The sequence below is a fragment of the Phascolarctos cinereus genome, unplaced genomic scaffold (assembly GCF_003287225.1).
Source record: "Phascolarctos cinereus isolate Bilbo 61053 unplaced genomic scaffold, phaCin_HiC Scaffold_2;HRSCAF=192, whole genome shotgun sequence".
NCBI lineage: Eukaryota > Metazoa > Chordata > Mammalia > Diprotodontia > Phascolarctidae > Phascolarctos > Phascolarctos cinereus.
The window spans coordinates 144,319,918-144,347,646 of record NW_027555625.1 but is presented as its reverse complement, the minus strand read 5'-3'; the positions used below and the strand labels follow the sequence as shown (position 1 = coordinate 144,347,646).

General features: G+C 37.7%; 1 protein-coding gene across 1 annotated transcript in view; it reads right to left on the bottom strand.

The window, feature by feature from the left end:
• KIF13B (kinesin family member 13B) overlaps window positions 1-27,729 on the bottom strand; it is a 250,412-nt gene that overhangs the window by 150,597 nt on the left and 72,086 nt on the right. Inside the window, 3 exon segments of the mRNA XM_020988799.2 lie at window positions 8,478-8,658; window positions 15,959-16,051; window positions 23,711-23,771. Coding sequence (XP_020844458.1) covers window positions 8,478-8,658; window positions 15,959-16,051; window positions 23,711-23,771 — 335 coding nt within the window.

The following is a 27,729-nucleotide window of genomic DNA, read 5'->3' as shown; positions in this document are numbered from 1 at the left end:
ATGCTTTTGTGTGTGTGTATGTGTGTTTGTGTGTGTGTATGTGTGTGTGCGTGCATATATATCTATGTCAAATGGTGGCCTTCTCTAGTGCGGGGTGGAAAGGGAGGGAGGAGAGAGGGAGACAACTGGAACTTAAAATGTAACAAAAATAAACAAATAAAATAAATTTTTAAAAGAGAGACTTGGGGGGCAGCTAGGTGGCACAGTGAATAATAGAGCACCGGACCTGGATTCAGGAGGACCTGAGTTCAAATCCGGCCTCAGACACATAACACTTACTAGCTGTGTGACCCTGGGCAAGTCACTTAACCCCATTGCCTAGACAAAAACCAAAAAAAAAGAGAGAGAGAGAGAGAGAGAGAGACTTGGGAATGCTGATCAATGCAATTACCAGTTATGTCTAATGACAACCTACAATGAAACATTGGAGAGGGAGGTGGCTAGCAATAGTAATGATGAAAAAAGAGAGCTAAAAACACATAGTTTAAAAATTCACAGAACAAGGAAGTACTGAAGACAGCACAGACAAACAGTAGTTTTGAAAGTAATTGAACACAGTATGTGCTTAAAACATACAAGTGGTATTAAATGGAGATTTAAAGTTTCATAAAGAATATTCTTTTGTGTCCTGGTATGTTGTGGAAATATACTTTACACTTTCGGGGCAGGGCTAAGTTCAGAATTTTAAAAAAGAAAACAAGAATGAGGATACAAGCATCACAGCTGCTGTAAAGTCTATTAAGCTGGCTGGCCTGTTTGTCTTGTTTGAGGAATTAACCCAAGCTGGGTTGCTCTGAGCCCTATTCAGACTGGACAACAGAGCACCTAGGTAAGCATCTACCTGGCTGAGCGGGGCCATAGAGGCCAGTGACACAGAATTTGATGAGCTTGGGAATTCTCTGGCTTAAAGAGGACTGGTTTTCAGAGCAAAAAGTAACACTTTTTAAATACCCTTTCAAGGATGATGGCAAGTTCAAAGAGCTCGTTATTGCTACGATTTCAGCAGAGGAGAGAAAAGGAGTAGGATCTGCCCAGGTGACAAGTGGTAAAGACCAAAACACAAACAAGCGGAGAAGCAGTTTCATGTGGTACAGATGTTCCATGAATGACATCAAAATATTCAGTCCAGAATTCTGAAGTATCCCAAGAATGTGCATTTTTTCCCTCATGTGCTTTTCTGTCAGATTCCCATATGTGCCCTTCTACCAGAGATATTGACAGTGCCCTGGTAAGAAAGTATGACCGAATTTTATATGTGGATAGTGATGTATTTTATTATTTAGGAACTTTTCTTATATATTTAGTATCTGTAATATTGTTACTTTGTCCTACTGTTAATTAAATGGTGTTTTATTTTGTTTAAGAAAAAAGTAGAAATTTCTCATTCAACTGTGATATCTAGGAAAAAAGTGCTAAAAGGTTAAAATTCAGGCATTAATTCCAGCATAAAGGTTCAGAAAATGCTGAGATAGAAAATAGGCAAGGAAAGAGTAGAGAGTATATGAAGTCAACAGCAGAGAGGGAATAAAAAACGTAAGAAGTGGCTGGAAGCTATATTTCTACATAAGATCTTCAGCCAAGTACAGTCTGTGGTTTCTATTTTGACCTATCTTCAACTCCTTGCCTATTGGCAGTTTCCCTACTCCATACAAACATGTCTCTCCTGCCCTCACTAAATCCATCCATCCCCACTAGTTATCATCCCCTATCTCTTCTCCCCTTTGTGGCTAACCTGTCCTTCAGAAGGCCATCTGTAATTGATGCCTCTACTTCCTTTCCTCTTCCTCTCATAATGGAGATTACTGAAGTGACCTGCTGGATGGCCTCCCTGGCAAAAGTCTCTCCCTACTCCAGTCTATCCTCCACTCATCTGTCAAAGTGATATAACCTCCAGAGTTCAGACATCTATGAATAAATACTGCAAAACAAAGGGAAATGATTTAACTCTTGATGAGACAGAGGACCCTGTGGGATTTGAGAACAAAGAACCACAACACACTGTTCCTGAGTGGTTTAAAAGAGAAATGAGAATTACGAGAGCACAATATATGTCCTACACAGAAAAAATAATGAGCAGTTCAAAAAAAACTTGAATCTGCAATGACAATCCACACCAAAAAAAATAAAAGTGAGAACAACAGACTGGGAATGTAATACATAGAAGTGAAGGAGAATTTAGAAGACAAGCAAAAAATAAGAACATTAAAAGAAAATTTGTTCCCTATGCAAGCAAAACATACAGATCTTAAAGACAGAATGTGTGAAGACAACCTAAGAATCTTAAGTCTCCCAGAAGAATGACAGGACAAAAAATCTTAACACCATAGTGAAGGAAATAACAGAAGAGAACTGCCCAGGAATTTCTGAACACAAAAAATAAAATTCCAGGGGCAGCTAGGTGGTACAGTGGAGACAGCACCGACCCTGGAGTCAGGAGGACCTGAGTTCAAATCTGGCCTCAGACACATAACACTCATTAGCTGTGTGTCTCTGGGCAAGTCACTTAACCCCAATTGCCTCACCAAAAAAAATAAAATAAAATTCCCATGCACAGAATTAATAGATCCCCCCACAAAAAAACCCCAGGATACAAACCCATGGTGGTTAAATTTAACAATTAAATTCAGAAACAAGTTCTTAAAGCCAACAGGAGAAAGACCTTCAAAATACAAAGGAAAGGACATTTGAATAATGCAAAACTATACATCTACTAAAAAAAGGAGGAAGGAATGGAATAATGTGTTCAGAAGAACAATGGAGCTCAGGATGCAGCCCAGGGTGAACAAACCTACAATCTGAGCTTAATCATATGCCACAAAAGATGGACATTCAGTAAAGAAGAGTTCAAAATATTTTTTAAAAGAAAACCAGAACTGAAGAGATTGTTTGCTTCTCAAACACTCCAAACAACAGAAGTGCAAGAGGAAAGAATAAATGCAGCATAAGGACAGTAACTAAAACAGTGACAACAGAGACACCAGGAAGAGATTTCTTTTCTCTCTAAGAGATAACAATGAAGAGTCGGACTGGGGGCATTAAGGACAGACAACAGAATGGTGATAATCCTGCCAACAGGTGAATCAATGTTTTGTTTTGTTTTTTGTAGGACTAGATTACAACATAGGAGGGTACCTAGAAGGGGGTAGGAAAGAAGCAGGAGAACAGAGAGGAGTGAGCCATGGAGATAGTTAGAAGGGGACTGGGGTAGGGGTAGGGTTCAAATTAAGGGCTAGCAAGGAGTGGAAGGTGACCACTGTGGTCTCAGAAACAGAAAAGCCTACTCAGGGGAGAGGGTGCAGAGGAAGGGGAAAAGGAAAGAGGCCTTACTTTGGAGGTGGAAATGATGCGGATGGGATCTGAACCCCTAAAAGGAAAGGACCATGTCTTTGGGATCTAGACCCCAAAAAGGAAAAACCACGGACTTTCCCAGATGGTCAAGTCTCTGGCGTTAGCCTGAGGCCTTTCATTGTGGCCATGCCCCATCTCTCAATTCTGTTCTGTTAACCTCCCCAGGCCACTTCCCACCCTTTATCCTATTTAGACTCCATTCTTCCTTGGCCAAGTGGTCCAAATTCATTCAGGCAGGACCTGCATGTTGCTGTTTTGGGGTTCCAGAACCCCTAAATCTCAATAGGAGGGGGTTCCACTGATAAATGGCCTTTTGTGTGAGGAGAGATAGTCCATGAAAGCAAATGAGAACTTTACACTAGATCAGGCTGAGGGAATTCAGAGCCTGAAAAGTCTACTTGTCCTAGGAGGGGGGAATTAGAACCCCCAGGGAAACTGGCCCCTGGAGGAATAGAAGAATATTGACACAAGGAGGAGAGTTCTAGGCAAATATGGAAAAAAAGGTCAACAAGAGAGAATATGCATCAATGGTGGGCTATATAAGCAAAGACATGGTAGGAGAGGGGCCCAATGGGGCAGTGTCTTCTGACACTGTAATGACTGGCATTGTTCTGGAAGTCAGACATAGGAAAAGGAGAATCTATGGGGTAAGCCTTATTATTCAGTGGCAGAAAGCACCTAGAGGGGTGAGCCTAGAATGGATACCTTAGAAGCTTTGACTGCATGAGGAATACAGAGAAAAAAGAGGTACCAGATAACTAAAGCAGTCATAAATCAGAGAATGAGAGCCTAGAGTAAAAAGAAAGAGAAGTTGGATAATGAAAAAGAGGTACAAAAAAATTAAATGAAAAAAGCAAACAAACAGCTGAAGGATAGGAAGGGGAAATCTACTTGACTGAGAGGAAAAAAGAGGGGAAAGAAACATATGATCAGATAAAAACAGGCAAAAAAGAGGAATTAATAAATAAAACCCTAAAGGGAAAGGGGTAACAAATGAGAAAAGAGGATCACGGGTGAGAAGCGAGGTAGAACAAAGCGACCTTAAAGATTAAAGCACTTAGCACAGTGCCTGGCACATAGGCATTTAATGTTTACTGAACTGAAGTAAAGTAACAGAAGAAAAATAATACTGTGTTTAAAGCAGAAGAGGGAAAAAATCATTACCTGAAAAAAATTTTAAAGACAGATTGAGGAAAATATAAACCTAACTCATAACTTTAAATGTGAATGGATTAAACAATCCAATAAAATGAAAAGGAGTGATAGATTGGATAAGAAAACAAAACCATGCAATCTATTCCTTAATCTGAAAATCTTCTACACAAACATTAATGCATCTAGGATAAGAAGAGAAGTGGTTGAATGGGAAAAAAAATTTTTTGTATCAAATTTCTCTGACAAGGGTTTGGTATCCAAGATAAATAAACAATTATACAAACATACACACACCCCTATATAAATACAAACATATGCATATGTGTAAGAGTATGACGGCTTATAACCATTCCCTAGTAGCTAAATGGTCAAAGGATAACAATAATTGACAAAAGAAAAATTGTAAAGTATTCACAAACACATTAAAAAAATGCCCCAAATCACTAATAATGAAATTCAAATCAAAACAATTCTGAGGTTTCAACTCACACTCTGTAAACTGACAAAAATGCAAATAAAGTAACTAAAATGGCCACAGCCTTTAAACCAGAGTCTCTGTTATGGACTTCTATTCTGAGGAAGTTATCAATAAGAAAAAAATCCCCCATCTACTTCAAAATATTTAAAGCAGCACTGTGATACCTAAGAATTGGAAACAAAGTAGATGTTCATCAAGTGAACAATGGCTAAACAAAATGTGGTACAGCAATGTAATGGAATATTACTGTGCCGTACAAAATGGTGTGATGACTACATAGAAGCATAGAAAGATCTATATGAACTGATACAGAGTAAAAAGAGCCAAGAAAAAAAATACACACAGTAACTACAACAATGTAGAGGTAAGGAACAACAGACCAAAAAAAGCAAAAATAAATTCATCAAAATTATAAAGATCAAGCAGGGCTCAAATAAAGAGATATATGAGAAAATACCCCCAACATACTCCTTTGCGGAGGTGGGAGGTTCACAGGTATTGCCATTGTCCATGTTTTTGGACTTTTTCAATGCATCAATCAGCTACACTTTTTTTTTCTCATTAAAAAATGTCTTCTAGCTTCAATAATCAAGCATTTAAATAATTTTTACATAAGTAACATTTCAATCTCCTGACAACAACCAATTTTTCAATCTCATTTTCTTTTGCTGTTCCTTTGTTAGCTGGACGTGAAAGAGTATTTTTCATACTTTCATGAGGCATGTAGGAGACACAGTAGATAAAAACACTAGACCTGAAATCAGAAAGACCTGAGTTCAAATCCAGCGTCAGATACTTACTATCTATGGGACCCTAGACAAGTCACTTAACCCATTTGCCTTAGTTTCCTCATCTGTAAAATGGAGATAATAATAGCACCTACCCCCCAGAGTTCTTACGAGATCAAATTAGATAAGCATTACAAAATGCTTAGCGTAGTGCCTGGCACATAGTTGGCACTACATAAATGTTAGCCATTATTACTATTACACTAATATTTTATTTTTAGGCTTTGCTCAATTTGCTACAATTTTACGTTCAAATTATAATTAATTAGGGATTGATATTTCTGCAAACATCATACCATTCCACAATTTTCTCCAAATTCTTTTTGATGTTTTTGCTTTTAACAACATCTAAGGACAAGAAACAATAAAGATTGCATTGTCTATATCTGTAATGGTGAAGGTTTATTCCACTGGTAGTGAGTGAATTAAAAAGAAAAATATCAATTGTGAGTCACATAAGTAAATACTATCTAGTTAATCTGGGCAAAATAAATCAACATTTCATTCATCTGCTTTTTTTTCCCCTCAAAACAGGAAACATGAGGCTGCAGTCAAGAAAAATAACAAAACACATATGATACTTCAATAATGCATTATGGCAAGAAATAAATAAATTAAGAAAACAAGAAGAGAAAGAAACAGAAACAGAAAAACAGAGGGACAGAAAAGACTTTAAGAAAGATACAGACATACACACGTATAAACATCAACACTAAGATTCAAACACTTAGGGAGCATCATTTATTTTTTTAGAGCACTGACACTAAAGACTTTCACGGGCTTGTTGCAATTTAGTAAGTAAAGGTACAAATGGGTACAGCATCTCTTTGGACTCGCCCTCAGAGAACGGATGAAACTAGATTCAAGAGGCAGTGGCTCATAGGTTCTCCACCATTATTTTGTTTTAACAACTAACATTCTGTATGATATCTGCATGACAGAATAATGTGGCAAATAATCCATTCTATAACATTTCCATGATTGTCATGAATGAGACATTGATCTTATTTCAGTTTGTTTGTTTTTTCAAGTTTACATCTCCTTAGTACCTACTGAATAAACAGCACTGTTTTCCTATTCTGAAGTAGGTCTCATCTTTCGGGGTTGGTTAGCTTCTGATGGAGGCACAGAACAGTAGGGCTTGCACTCCATTTCAGCCCAATAGAGAGAAGTGTGCTATCAGTTTTTCTCTTCTCTCAGGTTTCACTCTGATCCCTTCAGTTGTTCAATCAAGAGACCGAAATATCAATCCCTGCCATCACTGCTCCCCTAAACTATCACAAACATTTCTCTTTCCCCTCTACAACCTTCCTTCTTCATTTATTTGCAACTAAATAATTCAATTCTCTATTCTCTAGTCACATTACATCTTATTCTTATAATCGCTTCAATCCCTTGGCCAACTAATCAGAACCCTGCCTGCACCAATGGAACTTCTAAAACTGTGAATCAACTAAAACACAAGAAAACATCAAGGAGGGAGTCAGGAAGACCAGGGGTTCAAATCCTGCCTCTGATAGACAGAAGACAACCAACCACATACTAGCCACCTAACTTAGCTCAAACTTAGCATCCTCATTCATAAAATGGGATTGTCATGAGGTCCAAATGTGATAAAATATGCAAACAGAGCACTTTAAGAACTTTAAAGTAATACATAAACATTGGTCACTATCATTATCTTTCAGACTTCTGCTAATTTTGTCTTTGACTCTCATTGGCAATCCTGGGCCTTCTCTAACTTCTACTTGTAGCTACTAGATTCATAAAGATGTAGTTATTTTAAAGCTCAAGTACTAATTTAACTAAATCATTATCATATTTTATATTAGACTAAAATGAAAGCTGGGAGTAACAGTGAGAGATAAAAATATGAACAGACACTCAAACACATACTTTTATTATCCCCCAATAGTCAGGGCTCCCAAACCGCCCTTCCAGTTCATGCAGCTTCACTTTATCTAGGGGCTCTACCTGACAAGACAGAAGTGTGGATAGAGATGCCAATTCACTACAAACTGCAGTTTTGATCATGGCAACCCCTACTCGAGCATTTATGAGCTTCCCACTGCTTACAAGATAAAATTTATTTTTTATGAGGCATTCAGAGACCTCCACAACCTGGCCGCAAATCGGCCATTCCAATACGCACCGTTACGCCATCCAAACGATACAATTAACCACATAGAACACTCACTAGCCCCTCTTTGTACCTCTGTTTGTACTGCTGATTTTCACAACATGCTTCTAGTTTTGCCCAATTCCTGCTCCTCCTTTAAGGTCTAATTTAAATGGCTTCTCCTCCATGAAGTTTTCTGAAACCTTCAGAGTCATCGCTCCCTCTTCCAAGCCTACAAAGCATTTAATGCCTTTTTCCCCTTAAATTGTCATGCATAATCTTATTTTTAGTTATTTCTGTACATGCTCATATCTCTTACTACATTGTAGTATTTAAGAGTAGGGATTGTGTCTTATTCTTCTTTATCTGTTCCAAGGTACTTAGCTCCAGGTCTAACATACACTGAATAAAAATTTACTATAGTGCAAACATATTTTAAAAATGTAAAATCCATTCAAAATTAATAAATTCCTAATGGATATCCATATGAAAATGTCATTTTTGCCAAGCCAATTAAACAAATAGGATAGTCTGAAAAAAAAAAGAAGACTGGAAAAAAAATAACATTATTTGATCAAAATTTTTGTACCCTTTGGGATCCAAGAGGTCTCTAACTTTCTCATTATAGATTTCCATGTAGGATACTTCAACTTTAAAACTCTGTTCTTCATTCTCCTCTTTCTGAGTTCTTTCAAAGAGGCCACTGCAAAGCCTTGGGATTAATCCAGGTTGATCGGCTGTGCCCATCATTGTATAAGATTTTCCAGACCCTAAAAAAAGAGAAGACATGGTTATAATAATTTCTTTAGAGGGGAACAGTTTCATAGACTCACTGTTATAAAATATTTCCAGTCTATCCAAAAATGCAATGCAGGCACTCAATAAGGCTTGCTGACAAGTGATAATGATTACAAATCACAAGCTTCACTACCAAGCATATGGAAGACAAGAATTCTTAATAAAGAATAAAGATTTTCTCTAATAAAATTCACATATAAAAATAACCAAATATCACTTCAAATAAATGAAGAGTAAGGAGCCAAATTGGAGTTCCCTTTAAAAAGCCAAGAATATTTCTCAAATTGAAAACACTAAGTAGATTTTCTAAGTGTTGTTGCTTCTACCCAAAGTACAACAGCAAAAGGGAGGAGCCAAGATGGTAGAGAGAAGCCAGGAAGTTGCCTGAGCTCTCCTCAATTTCGCTCAGAAACAACATTAAATCAAGCCTCTAAAAGAATTCTAGAGCGAAAGAACCCACAAAAAGATGCAGGTAAACTTTCCAGCCCAAAATAACTTACAAGGAAAGGTGTGTCTCACTTGGATAAAAGAGAAATGCAATCCAGCACAGGCAATGTCCTGGCAAGCCAGTGGCAGGCTTTTAGCTACAGCACAGATCAACAACTGAGATGCCAAGGTCCAGGCTCAGCAGGCCAGCAGTAAGGCCTCCAGTCCCAGAGCAACAGGCAAACTGCAAGCCCCCAGAACCCAAGGCACTATGCTGGGCCAACCTAGCTCAGTGGGCAAGCCATCAGCCCCAGAGACCAGATGCAGAAAGACAGCAATCAGACCCCTGGCCCCCAGTACCCCAGGAGCAGAGCTCAACTTTTTTAAAAGGAGCAAAAAAGAAAAAAGAGCCCTGACCACAGAAAACTACTTTGGTGACAGAGAAAATCAAAATACAAATACAATGTCAAAATGCATACATGCAAAGCCTCAAAAGGAAATTTAATTGGTCTCAAGCCCAAAAAGTTCTCTTGGAAGTGCTCAAAAAGGATTTTAAAAATCAAGTAAGAACAGGTAGAAGAAAAATTTGGAAAAGAAATGAAAGTTATTCAAGAAAATTATGAAAAAAAAGAGTCAACGGCTTAGAAAAGGAAGCACAAAAATTGACTGAAGAAAATAATCCTTAAAAGACAGAACTGGCCAAATTGGGGTGGGGTGGGAGGGTGGGGGGAGAAACATTGAAGAAAATAAAAGCAGAATTGGCCAAATGGAAAAGGAGATAAAAAACTTAACTGGAGAAAATAATTCTGGGGCAGCTAGGTGACACAGTGGATAGAACTCCAGCCCTGGTGTCAGGAGGACCACCTGAGTTCAAATCCGGCCTCAGATACTTGGACACTTACTAGCTGTGTAACCCTGGGCAAGTCACTTAACCCCAACTGCCTCACCAAAAAGCAACAACAAAAAAATTCCTTGAGAATTAGAATTGGGCAAGGAGAAGCTAAAGACTCTATGAGACAGCAAGAATCAGTCAAACAAAATCAAAAGAATGAAAAAAGAGAAGAAAATGTAAAATACCTTATTGGAAAAATAACTGATCTGAAAAATAGATCCAGAAGAGACAATTTAAAAATTATTAGACTACCTGAAAGCCATGATCAAAAAAATTATATATATATACTAGACAGCATCTTTCAAGAAATTATCAAGGAAAACTGCCCTGATGTCCTAGAACCACAGGGTAAAATTGTCATTGAAAGAATCTACCAATCACTTCCTGAAAGAGATCCCAAAATGAAAACTCCAAGGAGAAAGTACTAGAAGCAGCCAGAAAGAAAACAATTCAACTATCAAGGAGCCACAGTCAGGATTACACAGGACTTAGTAGTTTCTACATTAAACGACTGGAGGGCTTAGAATATGATATTCCAGAAAGCAAAGGAGCTTGGATTACAACCAAGAGTCAACTATCCAGCAAAATTGAGCATAATCTTTCTGGGGAAAAGATGAACATTCAGTGAAATAGGAGACTTTCAAACTTTCCTGATGAAAAGACCAGAGCAAAACAGAAAATTCAATCTTCAAATACAAGACTCAAGACAAGCATAAAAAGGTAAACGGCAAAGAAAAACAAAACAAAACATGTTATTCAATAAGGTTTAACTGTTTACATCCCTACATGGGAAGATGATATTTGTAACTCTTAAGAACTGTATCTCTATTAGGGCAGTTAGAAGGAGTATACTTAGAGGGTGTGGATATAAGTTGATTTTGACGTGGTGATAAAAAAAATTAAGGGGAAAAAAAAAGGACTGTACTGGAAGAACAGGAAGGGAAGGTAGAATGGGGTAAATTATATCACATGAAGAGGCATGAAAGACCTACTAAAGTAGAGGGAAAGAATGGAGAAGGTGAGCATTGTGTGAACCTTACTCTCACTGGACTGGGCTCAAATAGGGAATAATATACACACTCAGTTGGGTAAAGAAATCTATCTTACCCTATAGGGAAGGAGGAGGGGAAGGGAATAAGAGATAGAAAAGTATAAATGGGGAAAACAGGATGGAGGGAAATACAGAATTAGAATCCATAACTATGAATGTGAATGGGATAAATTCTCCCATAAAATGGATAGCAGAGTGGATTAAAAAACAGAACCCTACAATATGTTGTTTACAAGAAACACATCTGAAGCAGAGAGACACACACAGATTAAAGGTAAAAGGCTAGAGCAGAATATATTATGCTTCAACTAGAGTAAAAAAAGCAGGGATAGCAATCCTGATCTCAGACAAAGCAAATGCAAAAGTAGATCTAATTAAAAGAGACAAGGAAGGAAACTACACCTTGCTAAAAGGTACCATAAAAAAAAAAGGTACCATAGCCAATTAAGTAATATCAACATTAAACATACACGTACCAAGTGGGATAGCATCCAAATTTTTAGAGAAGTTAAGTGAGTTACAGGAAGAAATAGACAGCAAAACTATATTAGTAGAGTACCTTAACCTACCCCTCTCAGAACTAGATAACTGTAAACACAAAATAAACAAGAAAAAAGTTAAAGAGGTGAATAGAATTTTAGAAAAGTTAGATATGACAGACCTCTGGAGAAAACTGAATGGGGATAGAAAAGAATATATCATTTTCTCAGCAGTGCATGGCATCTACAAAAAACTGACCGTGTATTAAGGCAAAAAACCTCATAATCAAATGCAGAAAGGCAGAAATTTTAAATGCATCCTTTTCAAATCATGATGCAATGAAAATTAAATGTAATAAACAGCCATGGAAATATAGATCAAAAATTAATCTAATCCTAAAGAATGAGTGGGTCAGTGAATAAAGCTCTGGCCTTGGAGTCAGGAGGACTTGAGTTCAAATTCAGCCTCAGACATTTCATACTTACTAGCTGTGTGACCCTGGACAAATGACTTAACCCCCCGACTGCCTCACCAAACAGAAAAAAAAATGAGTGGGTCAAACAACAAATAATAGAAATAATCAATAATTTCATGAGAATAATGATACAATATACTAAAATTTATGGGATGCAGATAAAGAAGTACTTAGAGGAAATTTTATATTTCCAAATACTTACATGAATAAAACAAAGAAAGAGTAGATTAATGAATTGGGCATGCAATTTAAAAAGCTGGAAAAAGAACAAATTAAAAATCACCAATTAAACACCAAATTAAAAATTCTGAAAATAAAAGGACAGATTAATAACATTGAAAGTAAGAAAACTAACTAATATATAAAACTAAGCTCGCTTTGTGAAAAAAACAATGAAATAGATAAATCTTTGGTTAATTTGATTTAAAAAAAGAAAGAAGAAAAACAAATTACCAGTATCAAAAATGAAAAGAGTGAATTCACCACCAATGAAGAGGAAATTAAAGCAATTAGGAGCTATTTTGCCCAACTGCATGCCAATAAATCTGACAATCTAAGTGAAATGGATGAATATTTATAAAAATATAAATTTCCCAGATTAACAGAAAGGAAATAAAATACTTAACCCTATTTTAGAAAAAAAAATTGAACAAGCCATCAATGAACTTTATAAGAAAAAATCTCCAAGGACAGATGGATTTACAAAAGAATTCCACCACATATTTAAAGAACAATTATTTCGAATACTAAATAAACTATTTGGAAAAACAGGTGAAGAAGGAATCCTACCAAATTCTTTTTTATGACACAAATATGGTGCTGATACCTAAACAAGGAAGAGGCAAAACAGACAAAGAAAATTATAGACCAATTTCCCTAATGAATACTGATGCAAAAACTTTAAATAAAATATTAGCAAAGAGATTACAGCAATTTATGACCAGGTAGGATTTATACCAGGAATGCAGGGCTGGTTAAATATTAGGAAAACCATTAGCATAACTGACTATATCAATAACAAAGCCAACAGAAATTAGATGATTATCTCAATAGATGCAGAAAAAGCTTTTGACAAAATACAGTACCAGAAATAAATGAAGCTTTTTTTAAAATGGTAAGTAGTATCTATCTAAAATCATCAGCAAGCATTATCTGTAATGGGGATAAGCTAGAAGGCTTCCCAATAAGGTCATAGGTGAAAAAGAATGCCTATTATCACCACTATTATTCAATATTGTACTAGAAATGTTATGTTAGCTTTAGGGAAAAGAGAAGAAAAAGAAACTGAAGGAATTAGAATAGGCAATGAGGAAACAAAACTATCACTCTTTGCAGATGATATGATGGTATACTTAAAGAATCAACTACTTGAAATAATGAACAACTTCAGCAAAGTTGCAGGATATTAAAATAAACCCACACAAATCATCAGCATTTCTATATATTACCAACAAAGCTCAGCAGCAAGAGATAAGAGAAATTCCATTTAAAATAACTGAAGACAGTATAAAATATTTGGGAGTCTACTTGCCAAGACAAACTCAGGAACTATACAAACACAATTATAAAACACTTTTCATACAAATAAAGTCATATCTAAATAACTGGGAAAATATCAATTGCTCATGGTTAGACCATGAGCTAACACAATCAAAATGACAATTCTACCTAAATTAATTTATTTATTCAGTGCCATACCAACCAAATTACCAAAAAAATTATTTTATAGGCTAGAAAGAATAATAACAAAACTCATCTGGAAAAACAAAAGGTCAAGAGTATCAAGAGAATTAATGGAAAAAAAAATACAAAGGAAGGTAGCCTAGCCATACCAGATCCAAAATTGTATTATAAAGCATCAATCATCAAAACTATTTGGTATTGGCTAAGAAACAGAGTGGTGGATCAGTGGTAGATTAGGTACCCAAGACAGTGGTCAATGACTATAGTAATCTACCATCTGATAAACCCAAAGACTCCAGCTTCTAGGATAAGAACTTATTATTTGACAACAACTGCTGGGAATACTGGAAAATCGTATGGTAGCAACTAGGCATAGACCAGCATCTTACACTGTATACCAAGATAAGGTCAAAATGAGTGTGTGATTTAAACATAAAGGGTAATACCATAAGCAAATCAGGAGAGCAAGGAATAGTTTACCTCTCAGATCTACAGTGAAGGGAAGAATTTATGACTAAACAAGAGTTAGAGGACGTTATGAAATGCCAAATGGAAAATTTTGATTATATTAAATTAAAAAGGTTTTACACAAACAAAAACAATGCAGCCAAGATTAGAAGGAAAACAGAAAGCTGGGAAAACAATCTTTACAGCAAGGGTTTCTGATAAAGGCCTCATTTCTCAAATACATAGAGAACTGAGTCAAATTTATAAGAATATAACTCATTTCCCAATTGAGAAATGGTCAAAAGGATATAACAGGCAGCTTTCAGATGAAGAAATTAAAGCTATCTACAATCACATGAAAAAATGCTCTAAATCACTAATAATTAGAGAAATACAAATTAAAACTACTGTGAGGTACCACATCACACCTATCAAATTGGGTAACATGACAGAAAAGAAAAATTATAAATGTTGGAGAACATACAGAAAGATTGGAATACTAATGCATTGTTGGTAGGAGTTGTGAACTGATCCAACCCTTCTGGACAGCCATTTGGAACTCTGTCCAAAGGGCAATCAAACTGTACATATCCTTTGATCCAGCAATATCACTACTAGGTCTGTATCCCAAAGATATCATAAAAAAGAGAAAAGGACCCACATGTACAAAAATATTTATAGCAGCTCTTTTTGTGGTGGCAAAGAATTGGAAATTGAAGGGATGCCCATCAATTGGGGAATGGCTGAACAAGTTGTAGTATATGAATGTAATGGATAACTATTGTGCTATAAAAAATGAGGGGCAGGCAGATTTCAGAAAAATCTGGAAAGACTTGTATGGACTGATGCTAAGTGAAGGGCAGCAAAACCAGGAGACCATTGTACACAATAAAAGCAACACTGTGTGATGATCAACTATGACTGACTTAGCCCTTCTCTGCAACACAATGATCCTAGACAATTCCAAAGGACTCATGATGGAAAATACTATCCACATCCACAGTCTAAATACAGATAGAAGCATACTATTTTCACTTTTTTTGTTTTTTGTTTTTCATGGCTTTGTTCTTTTTATTCTGTTTCTTCTTTCACAACATGATTAACGTGGAAATAATTTTATATGATTGCACATGTATACCCTATATCAGATTTCTTGCCATCTTGGGGAACGGGGATGAGAGGGAGGGAGGGAGAAAAAATTTTGAACTCAAAATCTTATAAAAGTGAATGCTGAAAACTATTTTTACATGTAATCAGAAAAAATAAAATACTATTTACAAAGTACAATAGCAGAAGTTGTCTTCCCATAGGTCACCGGACAAACCACACCCTTCCCCCCCACACACAACTACCCCTAACAACAGTAAATGATTACAGAATCATGAAGAATAAAGAATGAATTATAAGATACAATGTTACAGCAATCATTAATTTGCTTGAAACCAAAGATAATTTCCTGTTTACCACAAAAATTTATTAAGCTACCTAGTATTTTTGATTAAATCAGTAATGATCACAGTTACTGGCTATGCAACATTAGATGTATCCTGTTATAGATAGATAAAGGTGTGCTGAACCATAGGTTAGGCTGGGGTGGCAAGAGAAATTATAGTTTCTATGCTTTCATGTGGAAAATAAATTTTGCCATCTTATCTTTATAATGAAATGCTATATGGGCTAAAAAAGGAAAATAACTTTTCCTTTCTTATATATCTCTCTAAAGAATAACACTGCCTAATTTTGTCTATATAATTAAACAAACATGTTTTTACTTCCTCTTATCCTGTTTGCTCATGAAATGTCACGTAATAGCCTTACCAGTTTGTCCATAGGCAAAGATACATGCATTGTAGCCATCAAAGGCATTCTGAAGGATATTTTCTCCAAGGCACTGAAAAACAGCATCTTGACCTAATAAAAGCAAAAAACCAAACAATTCTAAGTGAAATCTACATCTGAACAAGCTAAAAAAGTCACAGAAGGCAAACACAGTTAATTTCTATGCCCAAACAGGATTCAAAACATACTTTTAATGGGTTCACAGCCTCCAGTTTTTTCTAATATTAATCCATGAAAGAAAATGAATGAGAAATAACCCTAGGACCAGAAGCCTGGAAATCTTTCTAACAATTACAACTGTCCAAAAATGGCACGTGTTGAGAGGTGGTAGACTTCCCCTCTCGAAAATCTCAAGTAGACATTGGACAACCTCCTGTTGGGTATGTCATAGAAGTGATTCAATTATCTGAGTTGGACTTGATGATTACTGATGGCTCTTTCAACTCTAAGATTCTGTGGTTAAGTTTCTATGACCTAAAAATATAAATAGCTTTTATTCAGAGCATTCTGGGTAGGGCCAAACTGCTTAAGAATTTTGCAGTCTTGGTCTCTCATAAGAGAATAAAATGAAATCTTAAAGCCAATTAGAAAAGGATTACATAAAAGCAGATTATGCTAAAGAGATGCTATACTAAAGAAAATTCTTTAAAGCCTTTGCCACCTTGGCAAAACTGAATGGTAATGCCACATTTCCAGAGTTAAGAAGTCAGAAGCAGTTGAAGTTAATAGCTAGAAGTGACGCTGGTTGTGCTTTCTTACCAATATACGTTCTTGAAGTGTTTTGTTATGCCTTTGTATTTTTAATGTATATTATGTGCTCACATTAAAAAAAGACAGAGGTTATGCTAACAAATTAGGGTTAAAAATTAAAGTTGTAGCCCTAAATTTATGGTTAGAAGGACCTGAGATAATCCATGTTTGTTGGAAGACTAGATTTTAGCACAAGAGATTTCTGTAAGACCACCTCCCTAAGAAGCTATCTTGTGGCTGTGTGCTACTATTCACAAGGAGAACCAGTAAAACTGAATTGACAAGTGCCAAACCATTACCACTGCCAAGAAAACAATGTGCAGGTCTTGCTTTATATCACAGCAACAAAAAAGTTTCACAGAATCACAGAAGCTCGGCTGGAAGACCTCAGAAGCCGTACCCGGACAAGAAGTAATAATTTAGCCTTTGCATAATTAGTGAGCGCAACAGATGAAGATCAAAGGAGCAATGAGAAGGTACAGTCAGACAGGGGGTAGATAATGCATGTATACCCCTGAAGTCTGCTCTCTCCAGAAAAGAACCTAATAACTCCTGAGGGAGCCCATTCCATTTCGGAAAGCCCTAATATTTGGCTACTTTATAACTTCTTCCATTGCCTTCAAGGAAAATAAGCCTAATAATCTTTGCACATAACAGGCATTCAAATGCCTGAACACAACTATCCTAGATCAATCAATGAATCCACAAGCATTTATTAAATGCCAAGCACTGTATCAGTCCCTGGAGAAACAAAGGTTCAAAAAAAAAAACCAACAGATCACGTTCTCAAGGAGCTTACATTTAATCAAAGAAACAGTGGAAAAGGTGCATGATTTGAATTCTGCTACTACCACTTGCTCCTCTGTGATCCTCATGAGGTTACAATCTCTCTAGGTCTCAATTTCCTCATCTGTAAATTGAGGGGGGGTTGACTGGATGATCTTCTAGAACTATGATCCTAAGTATATGTGATCCTAAGTATATGTGTGCATATGTATAAAGAATAAGTACAGAACAAATAAAAGTTGGTAAAAGAAAGGAAGACAGGTACTATCAGGAATGAAGCCCCACAAAGTTTTTGTGTGGATGGTGGTGCCTGAAGAAAAGTGAAGGAATTCTATGAAAAGGAAGGAGTCTATTCCAGACGGAGAGACTAGAAATGGAGTGCTATGTGTGATGCACGGAGAAAAGGCTCATCTGGCTGCATCCTAAAGTACAGGAAGGGGACTAATATATAATCAGGCTGCACAATCGGTTGAGGTCAGGATGGGAAGGGCTTTAAATGACAAACAGGAGTTTATGTTTTATTCTCCATGCAATATGTAGCAGAGGTCATTTAATATAGGAGTGATGTGAGCAGATATAAGCTTAGGGAAAAATCAATTAAGCAGCCGTGTGAAGGTTTGAATAGGGAAAAACTTGAGACAGGGAGACTAATTAGGAGGCTTATGCAATAGTCCAGGAAAGAAGTGATGACAATGGTGGCTGTGCGAGTGGAGAGATGAATACAAGAAATGTTGTCAAGGTAAAAATCACAAGATCTGGCAATGTAATGAGCATGTGAAAAGAGTGAAATGTGAAGGATGACACCTAGGTTATAAATCTGGATGAGTGAGAAGGATAATGCTGCCCTTGACCGTTGTAGCAAAGTTCAAAAAAGGAGTGAGTTGTGTGTGGGGAACATAATGAGTTCTGTTTTGGACATGCTGATTCTGAAATACCTACAGGGCATTCAGTTCAAAATATCCAGTAGGCAGTTGGTGATACAAGACTAACTACAGGAAAGAAATAAGGGCTGAATGTATAGTTCTGGGAAACATCTGCTTAAGAGATAATAATTGAACTCCTGAAAGCTAAGAAGAAAACTTCAGCTCATCAAAACTTTCTCCATCACCAAGCGAGAAAATACAACAGAGAGGGGAAGAGGTCCAGTATAGGGCCTGGGGGACACCCACAGTTAGAAGGTGTGACACGAATGACAATCTGTCAAAGCAGAGTGTGAAAGTGTAGTCAGACAGTTCGGACAAGAAACTGAGGTGTAGCCCCTAAGCCTCCTGTCTCCAGGCTACATGTTCTCACTTTCACATGGCATGAACTAGAGGTCTTTCATCCTCCTAGATGTCTTTTCTGAATGCCCTCTAGTTTATTAATGCCCTTTCTAAAAAGTAGTCCTCAGAACTGAATTAAAATACTCAGATGTGATCTGACCAGAGTCAAGAACAAGAAAACTACAACTTTCTTCTTTTGGAAATTATGGTTCTCAATGCAGATTAAAATCAATTTAGCTTCTCTGCCCCCCACACTGCACTCATGAAGTTGATTGCTCTAAAATACAATTGTGAGCCTTTACCTCTCCAAAATCTTTCAAAGATCACTGTGGAGGCAATAGTCACGTCAAATAATTCTTTCAGTACCTTGGGATATAGCTCAGCTGAGCCTGGTGATTTGAACTCATCAAGGGCAATAAGGTACTGCTACCTCCCTAGATCAACACAGCAACTCTTTTTTTTTTCTGAAATTTTTTATTTTTTTATTTTTAGGCAATTGGGGTTAAGTGACTTGCCCAGAGTCACACAGCTAGTAAGTGTCAAGTGTTTGGTCTGAGGCCACATTTGAACTCGGGTCCTCCTGACTTCAGGGCTGCTGCTCTATCCACTGTGCCACCTAGATGCCCCACACGGCAACTTCTTAATAGCCATCTCTGTCTTTTCCTTTACAATCCAAAGATTCTGTTTCCTTTAGAAACAAAGCAAGATTTGAATAGCTATGTTTCCTCTCTGCTTCTGTCCCTCTATCTGTCTCTCTTCCATTACAATTAACCCATTTACCCTGAGCAGGGATTCTACCCTCTCTTTGCTCTTTCTTTTTCTTCAAAAAGGATTAAAAATAAACCTGCCCCTTCTTATTGCTCTTGACTTCAGCATGCCCAACACTACAATTACACATCTTTGCTATTCCTGATTTCCCATTTCTTGCTTCCATCTTCTGAAGATATCTTTTAAAAGTTTAAGTTGTTTGATGACTTCCTTAAACATCCACTGGTTTCATTACACAATTCCCATACCTTCCCTTACTCCCCCCCTTCCTTTTCATGAAAATTATTTCTCACATTTTTGGAATTTCATTCTCCATAGTATTCCAGACCCCCAAAGCTAACTTCCCTTCATAGAATTTCAGGCCATGGAATCTGAATTATACCTAGTTATAAAACTGATTTTTTAAAATTCAAGTGTGAGATTTAACTCTCCATCATATGTGTGTGTATTTTAGATAGGTAGATACATAGATACATGGATGGACAGACAGACAGACAGACAGACAGACAGAAACAGATATAGATATGGAAAGGTATTTAGTGAAATAGCGTGGAAATGAAATTACCAATAAAACACTGTTCCCAACCTGCCTCTCCATAAACCAAGAGTACTTTCTTTTAAACATACACTATGAATAGAAAGAGTGGACACGTAGGAAACATACATGAGTTAGTCAATAAGTATTTATTAAATGTTTACTATGCCAAGCACTATGCTAAGTGCTAAGGATACAAAGAAAGGAAAAAAGTATAATCTCTCCCCTCAAGGATCTCATGTTCTAACAGTGGAAGAAAACATGCAAATAACTATGTCTCTACAAGATATATACGTGCAAATAAAAGGTAATCTCAGAGGGAAAACACTAGCAGTGGAAGGGACTGTGAAAGGCCTGCAGGAGTGATAGGTGGAGTTTGATCTGAGGTTACCAGAGAAGCCAGGAAGAGGTGAAGAGGAAAAGCATTCCAGGCCTGGAATGCCCATGCGAGCACATGGCCAAAGTACAGATGGAGAGGGGCATGTAAATAGGAAGCACATGTAATCAGGATGAGTATACAGAGGGGAAATCTATGTCTCTTGTGCTGTCAGACTATGAATGTCTCCTGGTGATGTCATCACGCTGCCCTGCCTAAGCCTGACTCGAACCACTGGTGATGCTCGTGACCACTCAGCTGGGTGCAGCTCTGCTGGTCTTGTGGTGGATTCTCAGCATTTCATTTCAGCTGGGTGTGTAGCTTCCTGCCACTACACTCTGATATTCATCCCTTCTAGGATTCTACTTCTGGTTTCCGTGGAAGAAAGTTGTGCAAAGAGAAGGAAAGGAGGCCTTGAGCTTTTTATACTTTTCTTCACTCGTGTATTTGAACTTCAAAGTTTTTCCGCAGCTGGGGTCTTTTCACCAGGAATGCTTACAAGTCCTTGATTTCATGAAAGGTCTATTCTTCCCCCCTGTCAGATCAGTTTTGATGGGTAAGTTATTCTTGGTTGTAGGCCCGTATCTTTTGCCTTCTGGAATTCCAAGTTCTCCACTCATTTATAGGGATGGTTTCTAAATCATCTGTGATCCTGACTGTGACTCCTCAGTCCTTGAATTGTTTCTGGCTGGCTGCTTGCAGTAATTTTTCTTTGATCTGGAAATCTGAGATCTTGGCCATGATGTCTTCATTTTGGGGTTTCTTTAGGGAGGTGACTGGTAGACTCTTTCTAATTCCTCTTTGCCCTCTGATTCTAAGAGATCTGGGCAGTTTTCTTTTAAGGTTTCTTAAAATGGGATGTCTAAGCTCTTTTTTTGGTCATGACGTTCACATAATCCAATGATACTTACATATTTTCTCCCTTATCTGTTTTCTGAGTGAATTGTACTCTTGCTTCATCTATCTCAGGAATTCTAGATCAATCTGTGCACATGTTATGTTTCTCTGAGGCACTGCTTGTAGGTATTTTACAGTCATACTCTTCTTCTGCACACGTCTTGAATGTCCTTACCATCATAACATTTCATTATGGTGTGGGGTCTTTTTTTTGTTTGCTCATTCTCCCAGCACATTTCCTGACTCTGAACTTGATGTCAGGGCTGGGCTCTGCCACACTTTTGGAGGGAAGGTCTGGGCTGGTCATGTTTCTTGATATATTGAGTGTTATGTTATTCCAAGGACAGGCTGGGGCCTTAGAAGCTTTCAGTACTGCTAAAGTAGTGTGATGCAGGGCAAAGTCTGATTGCTGCCCCTGAGGTCTGAGCTCTGCTACTTCCTCCCCTGGGTTTGGGTCTGTGCCAGAGTAGACAGCTGCTGGATTCATCCTGCTGGAAAGCTCTGTTGGTTCAGGCTGGAAGAACTGGAGGCTCCCCTTTCATCTGGATTTCTTGCCTTGGTTATTCCTCTGCAGGCTGGGTTAGAAGACAGATGTGAGATCTTGCTTTGAGCTTGGGTTCTGATTCCCATGATCTTTCAAAAATTACAGTCAGGATAGCAGCACTTATGTCAGACAATCAGTACATCTATTAAAATCCATTTCCTATGTTCAAGTGAGCATGTCAGACTTATGTCCAAATTTCTTCTCTATCACAAATTTTAAGATGGAGTGATGACTCTTCCCTACTGCCCCAAGGTTCCCATCATTTCCTCTTCAACAACCAGTGCTAACTGATGAGAATGAGATCCAAGGTAGCATTTTCCCTCATCGGTTCTTCTCCTTTTTGAAGGCTGAAGTTATCTTTAAGGCAAGTCAGGAAACCGACAGTTGCTCTGATTTCAACAGAAAGAGAGTGAGTTCCAAAAGCTGTCTAGGTAACTGAAACTTCCCGTTTGGTAGGACATCAGACCACTGTGCCAAGCTGTGATTTATTTCCTAAATTCCTCACCTGTTTTCTATTTCTGTAAAGGCAGTCTGTAGTATACTGATGACATTCAATTCTGCTTTTGCTCTGTTGATGTTCATCCAAATGTTCTTCACCAGGGAGACCCTTGCGCTCCTGCGTTTCCTCACAAGTATGTGTGTAGGTGTGTATACATACATATCTATATCTATGTCTGTCTGTCTATCTGTCTATCTATCTATATGAAAAACACCATACTAGTCCTCTTTCTCCCCCCCCCCTTTACCCATCCTATTCTTTACTCTTCCAGAGCCATATTCCAACTAAGGGTCATAAGTCACCAAGACACAGTGATTTATATAAAAACAAACACATATAGGAGAACAAAATCAGAAGCAGGTAGGTAGTACAGTAGAATAGAGTACTGGGCCTGGAGTCAGGAAGACTCAAGTTCAAATCCAGCCTCGGACACTAGCTGTGTTCCTGAGCAGATCACTTAACCTATGCATGCCTCAATTTCCTAAACCGTAAAATTGGTACAACACCTACCTCCTAAGGTTGTTGTGTGGATAAAATAAGATAATATTTGTAAAGGGCTTTGCAAGCCTCAAAGTGCAATATAAATTCTAGTTATCAGCATTATTATTCAATGTACCACCTTGAATTAGAATAGCTTATTCACCTTACTTGCTACTCACCTTTGTGCATCTGTGTACAGAGAGCCAAACTACGTAAAAACTACAAACACACTGAGGTTAGTAGCTCCATCTTCCTATGTCAAAACTTTTAAAATTACAGGGCAGCTAGGTGGCACAGTGGATAGAGCTCTGGCCTTGGAGTCAGGAGGACCAGAGCTCAAATCCAGCCTCAGATACTTGACACTTGTTAGCTGTGTGACCATGGGCAAGTCACTTAACCCCAATTGCCAAAAAAAAAAAAACCTTTTAAAACTACAAAGGATAGATTAGAAGAATGAATTTTGATAGTTTTCAAGGAAGTACCTGGAAAGTATGACTTTTTCATTCGATCTTTCATAATGGGCATGGCAAAGTCTGACTCTCATTGGCTCCTCCCAGCATGGGTTCTCAAAGGCTATGCCCGCAAGGGGGAATCTCTGACAGATTCTGTCAAACTAGAAGGGCTCTGAGTATATCCCCAGTAACACTCAGGACTTGTCTTTCTAATATCAGAAAGGCCAAAGAGTAATGAATCAGGAAGAGAAGGAGAAAATAGCAACACTGCAAGACAATCTACTAAGGCTGAGAGAAGAGCTGTGTTCTAGTTTAAGTCGGTCCAAATCCAATAAATCACAGATCATTAAGTATAGGAGACACAGTTTAAGGACTCTATTACCTGCATATTTTTCTTTGACAGATTCATCCATAGACCAGAAGCAATGATCATAAGCAAATACCTGTTAAATAATTAAAAGTATGCATTAATAATGAAATCTTAAGGAAATGATCCCATATCATCAAAACGGGATTTGACTGCATAAAGTTAAAAGGGTCTCCATGTTTGAACACTTAATATACATAAGAATTCTACCTTTAGCAAAAAGAAAAATGTGAACTCTGTTGAGAGGAAGCTAGGTGACTGAGTGGATAAAGTGTAGGACTTGGGATCAGGAAAAGCTGAGTTCAAATTAATTCTCAAACACTTAATAGCTGTGTTACCATAGGATAATACAAGCTTCCTAGGGTTGTTGTATCAAATGTGATAGCATGTAAAGCAATTTGTAAACACTAAAGCACTATAGACATGCTAGCTATTATTATTTTTATTGGCATTGGTGGTGTTATGCCAATCAATTCAGATCTGACAAACCTTCAATATAGTTGCTACAGACCCAAACCCTGGAAATGCATGTGTGGAATGTTCTTTTGCATTAACAGCTATTAAACATCTCAAACCGGATAAACTAGACGAATATTAAACTCTCCTACTACCCAAGAGTACCACCCTCCTTCCCATTTCCCCAGGCTCCCAACCTAGGCGTTATCCTTCACTTCTCACTCTCCATCCTTTCCCCATCCAAGCAGTTGCCAAATCCCGTCATTTCTATCTTCTCAACTTCTTTTCTATATGATCCCTTATCTCCTCTTACATGGCAACCACACTATCACCTCCAACATCCGACATAAAAAGCCCTTTATCTTGATCCCTTCCTGGTTTTCCAGTCTTCTTATGCCTTACCCTCCTCTTTATACCATGGAATCCAGTAGCACCGACTTCCTCAGACCAGACACTCCTTTTCTCAAGTCTGAGTATTTTCTCTGGCTCTCCCTCGTACCTTTCCCTCCTCTTCTCTACCTCCTGCCTTCCACAAGTAGCCCTTCCAATCCTTCTGAATGCTAGTGCCATCGGATCTCATTTGTACGCAGTTGTTTATCCACTGTCTTCCCCATTAGACTGTGAGCTCCTTGAGGAGTAGGGACCATCTTTTACCTTTTTTTGTATCCCCAGTTCTTAATGCCATGCCTGGCACATAGCAGGTGCTTAATAAATACTAATTGACTGTTTCAGTCAAATTGGGGGCAGGGGTCCTCACAACACCTAATATAATGAGAAGTTTTCACCATCTGTCCATTCTACCTTTACGACATCTCTTACATCAATCCCATTCTGCCCACTAACAACAAAGTACCATGCTTCTTTAGGTCTTCATCGTCCATCATCTGGCCTATTATAATGGCCTGTCTCCCTGCCTCCAGCTTTTCCTTCTCCAGTCCTTCCTTCACATTTCTACCAAACTAAATCTTCCTGAGCACATCAATTCCCAGCTCAAACTCTTCAGCCTCTACTCTCCCTAAATCTGGAATTCTTAATCTGGGAGCCATAAAATTGTTTGTGGTTTTTTTTAATACAGACTTTAATAACTGTAGCATAATATGATTGGTTTCCTTTGAATCCTGTGTGTTTTATTTTATGCATTTTAAGACATTGTTCTGAGAAGGGGTTCAGTCTTACTAAACTGCCAGAGTGATTAAGGACATAAAAATGGTTAAGAAATCCTGCACTACAGTAAGATACAAATTCCACAGTCTGATACTGAAAACCTAGCACAATTTGATTCCAATCTAAATTTAGAGGCTTATTACTTATTAGTCCACTTTAAACAGTTCACATTCTAGCCCAACTGGTCTACTCCCTGTTTCCTGAACTTGATATGAAGGCTTCTGCTTCCTTTCAGCCATAGGCTATCCCCCATGCCCAGCATGTACTCCCTCTTCTTCTCTAACTTTCAGAATCCTTATCTTTCTTTAAGGATCAGTTCAGAGGCTATTTTTTCCATGTAGTCTTTCCTGATGATCATCATACCCTCCCACTCAATCACAACAAAAAATAAATGTTCTCTTCTTCAAATATTCCTAGAGAATCTCTTTTGACCTCATCACTACCTACTTGTTATTATACTCATCTGTGTACATTTTATCTCTTCCTCTCCCCCTTCATATATATAAGCTCTCTGAGAGCAAGAAAGGAATGTGTTATTTTCTAACTTTCTATCACCATTGTTGAACATCACTGAATGACGTTCTATGGTGCCTCAGTTTCCTCATATGTAAAATGAGAGCTGGACCATGTGATTATTGAGGTCCCTGCTAGCTAGCTCCACAATCCTGTGGATCCATGATTCCTGAAACTACTGCCCTCAGGCATCTTAAATAACAATGGTATCTTGAGTTAAACTGTCTAAGTGCCCCAAGTGGGAAACAGAAACTGTAATTGGGAAATAAATGAAAATACAACACAACATAGCTAATGTTATATGCGTTTGGTTTTTTTTTTAAGTCAATATGGCCTGCAGGAATGTTTCTATTTGAGTTTGTCACCAATGGAATAGAATATAGCACACATCCCATGTTTTTCCTAAGTATTTATTACCATACACAATTAACTTCTCCCTGACTACTAGTTGTAAACAAAAAGCCAAACTATGAAACAAGATTTTAAAAAAAAAAGATAACTTTTCCCTCTGAACTACAACTATTATGCATCACTGTTTAATTTAATTCCTGTTCTCCAGAACAAGTCTAATCTGAATACACACTGAGCTATGCTTAGGACCCAAATCCTATTAAATTCAGAACCCAGCATTAAAGGCCCTTCGCTACCTACTTCGAGTAATCAGAGAGATGATAGTCAATTACATTCCACACCTCCATCCCCCTTGATAGTGTTCTTTCCCCCATCATGAGCTTCTGATGCTAACTTCTAATTCACTTCTCCCAGGTACTCACATGGTACAAACATGAACAAAGAATGGACTTTCCCTGACTACAGCTCCTATTGCAAACTGCTACAGGTGTTTTTTTTTTTGTCAGAGACTTCTCAAAAGAATACATTTTTTCCCTTCAAGAACATTTAACAAAACAGAATATACAAAGTTTATAAACAGTTACAGTGATTTTTTCATATATTCACTCCCTAAATATTACTCCAAAAGACTATCTGGCATCTCAGGTGAAAAATAACGGGAAAAGCAGATTTATGAAGGGAATCAAATCAATATCGTAGTCAATTTTTATATCTGTATATGTTACACAGTCACCTAGCTACACTTTAAAGAAAAAGTGACACAAAATAGAGGCTCATAATTATCTACTTTAAAGAAAACAGAGGAATATTGGGGGGGGGGGAACGACTTCCTGAATACTCAGGGAATTTGAAAGCCAGTCCAAGAGGAATATCTGGTTCAGATCATACTTCAGTGCAGGAAATCTCTAGGTTTCCTTCTATCTTTTGGGTATAAGACCAAGATCAAAACGTATCTCCTGGCAACTGTTGTGGGATGGAAAAGGAAGAAAGGAAACAAACATTTATTAAGCACCTACTATGTACAAGGAACTGTGCTAAGCACTTTGAAAATATTATCTCGTTTATCCTCTCAACAACCCCAGGAGATTGGTGCTCTTATTACCCACATTTTGCAGTTCAGGAAATTGAGGTTGATAGGAAGTGACTTGACCAAGGCCTTGACCAAGGTCACACAGCTGGGAGTGTCTGAGAGCAGATCTGAAGTTAAGTCTTCTTGTCTTCAGACCCTATTTTCAAAGTGCTTAGCACAGTTCCTTGTACATAGTAGGTGCTTAATAAATGTTTGTTTCCTTTCTTCCTTTTCCATCCCACAACAGTTGCCAGGAGATATATTTTGATCTTGGTCTTTATCCACTGTTCCACCTAGCTGCCTGTACAGCCACTGTTGGTCTCTATCTGTATCCTCAAAGGTTCCTAAAACCTTTCTGAAGCTTAGGGTGCCAATTACAGAGTATCTAGGAGCCACTTTTAAAGGGCTGTGTAAGAAACTACAATTCCTGAGCCCATCAGCACGAACAGAATTCATGCCAGCAGGTACTGGCAACAAACCA